At 34.4% G+C, this 11,637-nt stretch overlaps 1 protein-coding gene across 2 annotated transcripts; it reads right to left on the reverse strand.

Annotated features, from left to right (window-relative positions):
* Window positions 1-349: 349 nt before the first annotated feature.
* On the reverse strand, window positions 350-11,388 carry LOC108341885 (serine carboxypeptidase-like 50). Of its 2 annotated transcripts, none has more exons than XM_017579550.2 (2): window positions 9,888-11,387; window positions 350-801 (listed from the first exon to the last, which is right to left on the reverse strand). In XM_017579550.2, exons 1-2 carry the CDS (start codon window positions 11,206-11,208, stop codon window positions 746-748), a joined length of 1,377 nt encoding a protein of 458 aa, XP_017435039.1. In that variant the 5' UTR covers window positions 11,209-11,387; the 3' UTR covers window positions 350-745. The 2 variants fall into 2 exon arrangements, with proteins under 2 accessions (XP_017435039.1, XP_017435040.1); XM_017579551.2 differs by lacking the exon at window positions 350-801 and adding an exon at window positions 9,072-9,121 and having other exon boundaries at window positions 9,888-11,388.
* Window positions 11,389-11,637: the final 249 nt, after the last annotated feature.

The following is an 11,637-nucleotide window of genomic DNA, read 5'->3' on the forward strand; positions in this document are numbered from 1 at the left end:
AATGTTTGTACCGTTTGGATACCACAGTCCAAGACTTTTTGTTCCTTTAAGATATTTCAAAATTCTTTTTACAACAGTTAGGTGTGATTCTTTAGGTGAAGACTGAAATCTAGCACAAAGACATACACTGTGCTCTAATACCAATTGTTGAAAATAGAATGACTTAGTTTTAACCACCAAGAGGGGGGTGAATTGGTGAAATACAAAAACAATGTTTTCTTTAAATATTTTTCGCAAAGTAGATGCCTTTAAAAGCTTTCTTGAACCGCAAGGAAAAAGAATTTGTAGTGCAGCGGAATATAGTCGAATGTGTGAAAAATAAAGTCGACTGAATGTAACAGAGTAGGGATAGAAAAATGAAACACTAGGTTTTTATACTGGTTCGGCCAAGCCTAAATCTAGTGTCCTTCCACCACAGGAAGCAAATGCACTATAATGATCAAGGTTTTTACAACAAGGCTTTTATAGAGACCTCCACGTCAATAATATAAAACACATCTCTAACCCTGTAATCAAAATATAGGCATACAACACACAAAGACCAGCAGCAAGATGTCCCCTCTCCTGCCATCTTCAACCCTTTGTGAAACTCCTCAAAATCCAGAATGTAACACGTCCTCTTCCTGTAGTCACTACAGAGCAACTCCAATCTTCACAAGATTGATAGAAACTGATCACGAAATAGACACCTCAAGTGCAGGTTGATCAGACATTAAGAGCACACAAATTCTTGCTCGTCAAGCAATCACCAAAGATAAACACTACGACCTTCTTGATGAATTCTTGGAGCTTTCACACTTTCTACAAGAGATCAATAATTTGAAAGAAATCAATCAAATCGTTTGAATCAAAAAGTCTCTGCAGAAATCAAATTTGCGTCTATATATAGTTTTCCATAAAACTAACGCTCCTAAGTCGACTTAGATACTAATGCAGTCGAATATCACAATTCAGTTAAAGTAGTTAGCAACAATCAATGCAGTTAATTGAATGTACAATTAATGCAGTCGAATCACAATAAATGCTTGGTCAACATATTTAAAAATATAGCCGTTGTAACATTTAATTCAAGCATTAACAGAATTTCAAAACTGTAACAGACTTAGTCGAATGCAGGTTGCATGTAATCGACTATACAACACAGTTAAACAAAGTTTTGAAAAAATATCTCTTCAAGAATTATCACAGCACACTTTGAAAAAGTTTGTGCAAAGCCACGAGTTTTAATCGACTTACTTCATAATCAAGTCAACTTAAAACTGCTGTTTTGCCACATATTATAAGTTCAACAAAAGTGCTTGTGGTTTTCCTTTTCTAAAACATATGTCATGCATTCACAAATAAAATCTCATGTTAAACACAGTGAATTGCATCAATGACAAAATCAACACAAACATGTTCTCAAATAATCTTAAACATGAAAGCTATGAACATGTAACATATAAACAACACATAACAACACATGTTGTTATTAATAATGTTGTCATCATAAAAAACCAGAAACTCTGAGATTGTAGGTTTAGCTAAACCAGTGCTTCGCTATCAACAATCTAAACAGAGATGATTTCTTTTTGGTACTGGTCATATATCCCTCCATCATTGGAGAGAATTTTCTTTTAGTAGTGGCCACATGACACTCTAGGAATGTAGATGATTGTGTTTTATGAGTGGCCACATGTGCTCTCATCATTGAAGAGGATTTATGGACACTTTTCCACTCCTTAGAAGTCCTCATATTTGGAAAATGAGAGCAAAGGTGGGATATCATGCATTTAGGGTTAGAAGGAGACACCTTTGGCCTATTAATAAAGGTGTCTCCAGCCTTGTATTTCATCTTGGATTAATGCAATGTTATGCTACCAAATTTAGGCCATACACTTCCTAGATCAAGACTAGAGAAACCTTAGAGGCCTCTCTAGTCACCTTGCTCCTTGAGTTGACCTCACCTCTCTTGAGCCACCAAACACTACACCATCACCACCATATCTCCTAGAGGCCATGAGCTTTTACACCATCCACACCTTAGCTCATCATCCTTGGACCATTTACCACTACTTTTCCACACCATCCATCTAAGGAAACATCCCTCCATGCACATCTCGTAAGTTTGGCCCAACCTAACTAAGGAGGTTGCCATCACCACCCAACTTCACGTGGACTCAACTGACTTGACTCAACTCGAGTGCTATCCAACTTAGCTCAACTTGGTCCCAACCCATTTTGGCATGACCTATGCCTTACCAACTTGGCTTCACTTGGTCTTGATCTAATTCAACTCGACATTCACCTCAACTTTGCATGACGTTGACTTTATAGACTCAACTCCTCTTAAGATTGAGTTGATCGATATTACTTTTAAGTGCATGTGAATGTTATTCCCACTGCACATGTCTTTTCTTTAAAATAAGAAACTTCCTAGGTGACTATTCATGTGCCTTTCTATAATTTAGGGGTTATCCATGTGATAACCAATGTTAGAAATTAATTAAGTGTTAAAATAAATGTAATCATTAGCTTAATTTAGCTTGTGTTCACATTAAGTGTCACTATTATTTTGTATTCAAACTTAAGTTTTTGTTTTCTTGTGTCCACACTAAAGATTATTCTTTTCTTGTGCTCACATTGCTTGTAACTAACTTGAAAATACTTTCTTCTATTCTTAGGGCACATCATTCACCTATAAATAAGGTGTCAATCTCTCTTGTAAAATATACTTGATGATTGAATACAAATTGAATTTGAGTGACAACTTCGAATGTCTTAAGTCTTCTAACCTTATTTTGATCTTTATCTTGGAATTCTTTTTCAAGTAATGAATCCTCATTGCACTTATTCACCGAGATTCTTCACAAAGGTGACACATTCTTCATTATTCATTCCTTTTTCTCCATTTCATCTTATTTTCTACTTCTTGATAAAAGCACTAAGTTCTCCTTGCACTTATCCTTTCTTATTTTGTTTCATAAAAAAAAGATAAAAATAATAATAAAGAAAATAGGTTGATTCTACTATTTTTTTTTAAAATAGGATTCATCATTTGTTTTCTAAAGATTATTATTATTGATTTCTTGTCTAAGATTTCAAATTAATCAATGTAACTTCTCAACTAATTTGTTGGCGTTCATACTTTAAACCAAAATAACTTCTCAATCAAAAGAAGAAACTTCTTAGACTGATCATAACAAATTAACCAAACTAATTTTTCAATTAAATATTACTAGGCCAAATCTTGTCAATTATTTTACCTTTTATATATAGTAAAAAGCTAATTAACTAAAGTAACTTCTAGATTAGTTCTAATTAAAGTTTTCACATTTAATCAAAGTAACAATTATTGACTAAAATGGACTCAATCATATGAAATTTTATAACTTTAATCAAAGTAGTTTATCAATTAAAATTAAAAACCTTTGGACTCATATGAATGTTATGTTTTGTAGATTTTAACACCGTGCTAACTTGATACAATGTAAAAATCATTATTTTACTTGATTTAGAGACAAAATAATAGAAATCACAAGAATCAAAAGAATAAACAATTTTATTCATCTAACCTTAGAATGCAATTAAGAAATTACAACAGAATCAACCCTAGAAGCTTAACACTCTATCACTAATAGAAATAGCATAAAAATCGAAGAAAGGTAGAGATGACGAAATTAGGTTCCCTAATGGATTCCTAAACTCCTTTAATGTATTTTCCTAACTTTCTTTATATAGAAATTGAACTAAGATTTGTTTTGGAAGTTTTTGTTGTTGTAATCTTCCTTTTGATAATGTAATCTCCTTCAATTATTTTCTAAATAATCGAATATCTTCAAGATATATGTGATAGTTGTGGAGATCTAAAAATATTTAAAAAGATCTTACCAGATTAAAAAAGATTTAGCAAACATTCAAAAAGATTTTACTAGATTCAAAAAGATTTTACCCTAGAAGAAGATCATATTCAATTAACATCTAAATAACAAACAACTCTTGTATGGTTATTGGAACAATATAAAAGTCCATTTCTAAGAGCTCCTTTAATGTATTTTATTATACGGATGACTGCATTTCAATGATCTTCACATGAGGAATTAAGAAATTGGGTTACCACATTGGCTGCAAAGAAAATGCCAGGACGAGTAACTATAAGATAATTCAATTTTCTAACTAGTCTTCTATACTACTCGGGATCTAACATAGGCTCCCTTTATTTTGGTAGAGTTTTAGTATTAGGATACATGGGTGTCTCAATAAATTTTGAATTCATCAACCTTGTTTCCTTAAAAATATCCAATGCACACTTTCTTTGAGATATAATAATACCATCATTGGATTGTGTCGCATCAATACCCAAGAAATGTCCGAGGTTGCCAAGATCTTCGGTCTAAAAATAGTGGTAAAGATTATGTTTAATCTCGGAGATGTCATGGTTGCATTGCCTATAAGAACAATGTCATCAACATATACTATTAAGTAGACACATCTAGCACTTGAGTAACGATAAAAGACTGAATGATTTGTCTCACACCGAGTCATACCAAATTATTGAACAACATTGCTAAATTTTCCAAACCAGGGTCCTATGAGACTATTTTAGGCCATATAAGGATTTGCAAAGACGATATACAAACCCAAAAGACTCCCCTTGAGCAACAAACCCTGAGGTTGCTAAATATAAATCTCTTCTTGCAAATCTCCATTGAGGAACGCATTTTTAACATCCAATTGATAAAGTGGTCATTATTTATGAGCAACCACGACTATAAGCAAACGAAAAAAAACATCTTTGCCTTTGGAGAAAAGGTATCACCATAATCCAACCCAAAAATTTGGGTTTAACATTTCGTCACTAGACGTGCTTTGAGGAGATCAATAGTACCATCAGAATCAACTTTGATAGCAAAAATCTACTTACAACAAACAACAAATTTCCCATACAATAATTGGACTAGCTCCCAAATTCCACTATTCTGAAGAGCACTTAGTTCATCTAGCATGGCTTGACGCCAACCAAGATGGGATAAGGCATCACTGACAAATTTTCGAATGGTCACAGAAGAAATGGACAAAAGGCAGGTATAAAAAGGTGAAGATAATTTATGATAACTCAAAGAAATATAATATGGAGAGGGATTACAAGTAGAACGAATACCTTTTCGAAGGGCAATTGGAAAGATTAGACTCATTTGTCGAAGGAGACAAAGTAGTTGACATTTGAATTAACTCACTTAGTGGTTGTTAATAATGATGTATGCGACTATAAAGCTGAAGTAGTGATGGAGAAGAATTTGATGGTGGTGGTGATGATGGTGATAGACAAGGCACAACTAGAGGACCACAAATAAAAGAAATATTGACTATATTAGGAATATTGACTATAGTAGATGGAGACATATAAGAAGAAGAATGACCTTTAAAATAAAAAGAAGACTCATTGATGGTGATATCTACAGAAACAAAATAACAATTAAGTGAAGGAGAAAAACACTTGTATCCTTTATTTGATATAGTAAATCTTAAAAAAATTCATTTGTGTGATTGAGGAGATAACTTATCCAAACTATGACTAAAAGTTTTGAACAAAACATGTAGACTTAAAAACTTTTAGAGGTAAGGAATGAAGAGGTTCATGAGAAAATAAAATAGAATGAAGTATTTTACTATCTAAAACCAAATAGAGAATGCAATTAATGAGATAACATGGAGTAAGAACAACAACACCCAAAAAATATTGAGGAACTTCAACTTGAATTAAAAGAGTGTGAGTTGTTTCAATAAAATGTCTATTTTTCCGCTCAACCACCTCATTTTGTTTAGGTGTATAAGCATATGAAGTTTAGTGGAGAATACCATGAGAAGCCATAAATTGTTTATAAGAATGGGAAAGATATTTATGGTCATTATCACTTTGCAAAGTTCTAATGTAAACACCAAACCGAGTTTTAATTTCATTTAAAAAATATGGCAATGTATAAAATAATTCAAAATGATGTTTCATTAACACGACTAGGTCCCAAAATGTTAGAGTGAACTAAGACAAAAGGGGACCAAACACGTTGGAAGACATGACAAGGAAAGGAACTACGAATGTGCTTGCCTAATTGACACAACTCACACACTAAACTGGATAACTTGGATAAGTTGGGAACAAGCTACTGTAGTTTAGAAAGATTGGGATGACCTAACTAAGCGTGAAAAAAGAGATGAAGATTATATAATTGCGCTAACATGTCTAGAAGGGAGGAAATGATAAAGACCATGAGACTCACATTAGGTGTCAATCACCTGTCTCAAACTCCAGTCTTGTAAACAAACAAAATGTATGGTAAAAAAAATAACACAATCAATAGAGTAAGTTAGAGAACTAATGGATAATAATTTAAAAGGAGGACATAGGGACATAAAGAACATTATCAATGGATAGAAAAGGAAAAATTGTTAACAATCTCAATACCATGAGCTAAAATCCTAGATCCATCAGCCATTGTAACATAATGTAAATTATCCAGAGAGTATAAAGAGGAAAATAAAGAATTAGTACCAGTAATATCATCTGCGACTCCTGAGTCAAGAACCCAAGGATCAAGAGAAGAAGATTCAGTAAGACCAATAAAAGATGTACTTGTGCATGATATAGAAGTAGTGGAACTAGAATCTTATTGATCCTTATACCATTTGAGAAAGTTATATGGGTGATATTCATAAGAGGTGATTGGGAGGGAGGATAAATCTAAACAATATTAGCATATCAAGGAAGATGTCCATGTAATGTATAACACCTGTCAATCTTGTAACCTAGCTTACCACAATGGTCACACTTGTAGAGGATTTCGATCATTATGTTGAGATGCTAATGTAGAGGAATCATCAACAAAAACACGTGTATCATTGATGAAAATAGCGGAACAGGTAGAAGTTAAAGTGGGTACAACAAGTGAACCTAAAAGCTGATTATAGACATGGAAATATTCATCTACAAGTCCATGTAATGCCAACACCATGAAAAACTTTGACCTTTGCTCTATTTCTTAGGCAACAGTAGATGTCGGAGGCAATAACTCATTAAATTCATGAAAAAGAACATGAATCTTATCCTTATAATGAACCATAGAGTTTTGATGCCGAGAAGAAACAACGTTGAAAAGATCATGACAAACACCATAAGGACGTTCAGTATTATGGGTGTATAATATATTGGCTTATTCTCATACTTCAAAACATGTGTTGTATGAACAAAAAAATTGTTTTAAAGAAGAGTGAAGAGTACCCTCCAAAATGATGCACAACTAAGCATCGATTTTCATCCAATGAGGAACATTCGAAGTTAGAGAATATGGCATAAGCACTACCACATGCGGCTAGAAAAGACGACGTTTGTGAACTTCGACTGGCGCGTAGGAGCATTCATGGATTCCAATGGCTGCAATCACGATGGCGTTGGGGTTGCCTGGCTAAGAAAAGCAAAATCGTGTAGTCGTCGATTGAAACTGAACCTTTAGTGATGGTGACGGTGGAGGACGGTGATGGCGGCTCTGATGACGCTTTGACAACGACGACAAGAGCAATGGGCAAGGACAACAATTTTTTTTCGAAAGAACCTTAGGCTCTAGATACCATATTGAATATAGTGAAAAACTATGCATGAGATTAATTTCCTTTGTATAGAAAATAAATATAGTGATGACATACCCCCTAGCTATGACCAAACATATTCAAGAAGAGTTGAAGTCATATATGGAAGATAGACCTAAACTCTATCATATATGGAAGATAGACCTAAACTCTATCTCTTGGGTCATCTTGGGCCATCATGAAGCTTTTAGAATAAGAATAATTTAGGGTCTTGTATTTGGGCCATGTAGTCTAGGATTTATTAGGGCTTTATATTATAAGCCTAGTAGCATAGGATTTAATTTGGGCCTTGTATTTTGGGCCAAGTAGAACAGGGTTTTGACTACTCAAGTCAACAAAGGGCCAAGCCCAATGTTGACTAAGGTGGGACTTCCAATAGGAGAGTGACCTTGACAAGTGTCACCCTCCTATTGGAGAGTTTTTCCTCCTAGTTAGTGGTCATATGTCACTTTAGGAATGGATAGTATTTTTCATAGGTAGTAACCACATGTCACCCTTTCATTTGAGAGGACTTTCGTCACTTGTCTCCTTCCTAGTAGAGAGGATTTCTCCTTGTTCTCTAAGCTAGCCAAGGTAGCTCTTTTAGGTTAAAGTTTATGTCTATTTTGAGACATATTAGCCTATAAATAGAGGTGTCTCTCATTAATGTAATTACCTTTGATTTAGAGTAAAGTTATGTTGTTGTTTTTGTGTCATTCTACTCTTATTAGGTCACCCTAGGCTAGAGCAACCCAAGTGGTCTCCTCTAGCCACCTTCCTCCAAGAGTTGTTGGCCTAACCTCTCTTAGAGCATTACAAAACACCACCTCCATCACCATAAAACAGCCCATGACCAAAAGCCTTAATCTCTGTTCTACCATATTTCCGCCACCATTATCAATTCACCCACCTTCATGGCTTTCTTTTCTAATTTTGACCCAACCTAGCTAAGAGAATTGTCATCACATAAGGTACTGTATTTATAATAAAAGAAATTATTAACTAAGTCTAAAATATAAATAATAACAAAATAACTAAAGATAAAAGATAAAAATAAGATATCTAATAATCTAACATATCTAATCAAATTCAAATTTATCATATTTTTTGTGTTTATCTTAGTTAAAATTATCATGTTTTAGTTTGTCTGATGCCTTATAATTTAGTTTGTCTGATGCCTTATAAATGTTCTTTTGTCATTGTCTTATAATATTCACACCCTTGACCTTTATTTGGCTTATTAAACCTAATTACAAAATTATTATTTACACATATTTTACAAATGAAAAATAATATGATAAAGTAATATTCTCATCTAAAAAATTACAATCAAAGTAAATGATATTCTACAAACAATTTTTTTATTTATCTATTCAAACTAAAGAAGACAAAACAAATTAATTAGTCTTATTGATTTTGAGTCAACATTTTGTTGACCTTTCAAAAATGGGACCAGGTGCGACAACCCACCGTGATGGTATGCTCCACTAACAGTCAAGTTGAAGAGCCAACCTAACAACATCTTTAGATGCACAATCCATCCTTAGAATACCTCCAGGTGACAAAATGAATATAACTTTTATATTCATACATATATGTATTAGATACATCATTGTTATGGTCAACATAGGCATCTAATCATCTATAGTTTGGATGCTACTAACAGTAGTACATTTATCATCATCATTATCTACAAGTAACTCTTCATTATAATTCTCCATTTGCATTTCACATACACTTAACATGTTTATATAAGACTAGTCCACTGTAAAAATCACAAAATAATAAAAATGTTTGTACAATGTTGTAGAGCATAAAGGTTGTATGGTGAAAAATAATACTTGAGAACTGAAAAAATAAAGGTTGATTAATAACTGAAAAAATTAATCAATAAAATAAATGAGTACCGATGACATATAATTCCTATAATTAAATCATATTTGTGAAACCAAGATATCAAACATGCTTTCATTTAACCCATGGGTTTTTATTTTCTGTTTACATGGTGCTTTCAAAGTCTAAACTTATATTAACTATTTTTTTAATTATATCTTTGCTTTTCAGTTAATCTTTAACTAACTCATGTATTATTAACATAAAAGAAATGAAAAAAATAAAACAAGTTTCATGACTTTGAAGATAAAATAATTATCACTTTGAATTTAAAAGGGAAATAACAATTAAAGAAATGGAACTTTTTTAAGAGTGTTTGCTTAATTAGGGAACAGTGACGAGTCTAATTTAACCAATGATTAATCTCAATGATTATTCAACAAGTATAGACTTACTTGATACATTTGCCTTAGGAAAGTTTTCAAACAAAGCCTTTTGGAGAACCCAATCTTCAATCATGGCTTGAGAATGAAGAGGTTGGTCAGTGGGAAGAAGATGGCCAGCTCCCAAAACGACAACATTGGTGAGAGAGTTCCAAGACTGAACATACCCAGCAAGCTCTCCATTAACCTTCCATATCTTCCTTTCAGCATTCAGAAACTCTTCTATCCCTTCCCATTTCATTGTCTTAACCCAAACCTCTGTTTGGACAACTCCATCCCTCAAATCATACTCACCTTGATAAAGCAACACCCTGCTCTTCCTCACCAAGTATTCCACCATCTGTTTCACACTTTTCATCACATCACCATGTAATGCCTCCCCAACAACATCACTGCATATCTCATACACAAACGATTCTTTCACCCCCAGTGCTTTCTTCACCTCCGCAATGTTCAAGAACCGTTCCACCAGATCATCCTCGTACGGAGCTTTCCTTGTATAGTCATACAAAGTAGCCAACCCTGCCATGTCTTGCAACCTTTTCAACACCTTGCTTCTCGCATCTGTTGCTGCACTCCAATTCCTCTTTTGGATCAACCCAACAGCTTCCAGTTGACCTTTTTCCAACTCATTCTTCTGTCTCTCGTTGATCAATCCAACATAGTATGCATTCACAGCATGAGAGACAACTTGAGTTTCGGGGTCTGTTAACCCATCCCCGACAGCTACACCGGCCAGATTCACTCTTTCGGAAGCCTCCAAGTTTTCATTTTTCTTCAATATATAGTACCCAATCGCAGGCACATACTTGCCAGCATAGCTTTCTCCAGTAATATAAACAGGGCGATGCTTGAAAAGAGGATCCAGTTGAAGAAATTTGGTTATAGCAGCAAAGAGGTGTTTGGCAACCGCGTTTTGATCTCTTGGGATCTCTTCTGGGGTTGAGGCCACACTGAAGCCAGATCCAATGGGACTATCAAGAAAAAGAAGGCCAAAAATTCTGTTCCAGGAGCCAGGGTTGGGCTGAAGGGTGAGGGATTGGGTGACTCGCCATGGTCCAAGCTCGTAGAAGTTGCCAAGCATGGAGGAGCAGCCAGGGCCACCTTGGAGCCAAATGAGAAGTGGGGTTTGGGAGACTGGCAAAGTGGAGTTTTGTGCTTCATAGAAAGCGTAGAAAATTGCAGACGCAGAAGTAGGACTGATTGGTAGGTAGCCATACCTGCTGGGGAGGGCTTCTTTGGGGAATGATTGGCTTGATTGTGATAAAAAGAGTGGGAAGTGAAAGAAAGAGAAGCAGAGGAAGAAAAGGGTGAAGGAGACTGATGAGGCCATCTTAGTGTTTGACCATGTGTGCTTGTGGATGATACCTATAAATTAACCTCAAAACTTTAGAGAAAATCCCAATATATCCACGTTCTCTTATTGACATTTATTTTAGATCATGGCTTTTTGGTCATTTGTGTTTGCATTCTGATTTTACAGCTCACTTCTTTTAAAAAATATTGGAATGCACCCCTTCAATTCCATGATTCGTTATTTTATTTTCCTCTCATCTGTGCTCGGCACCAATTCTTTTTTTTTAGCCTAACATTGAATTGAATGCACCAATCTGACATCAATCGACAGCTCCACCATGAAATATCAAAAATAAAAATATCAAAATTTGGATAATAGAAAAAAACTCGTTGACCACATGACGGAAATGTCTAGCCTGATACGATGATGGGATGATCACAATATTCAAATTTGACAGAACATGCC

This window comes from Vigna angularis, chromosome 1 (genome assembly GCF_016808095.1).
Source record: "Vigna angularis cultivar LongXiaoDou No.4 chromosome 1, ASM1680809v1, whole genome shotgun sequence".
Taxonomy (NCBI): Eukaryota; Viridiplantae; Streptophyta; class Magnoliopsida; order Fabales; family Fabaceae; genus Vigna; species Vigna angularis.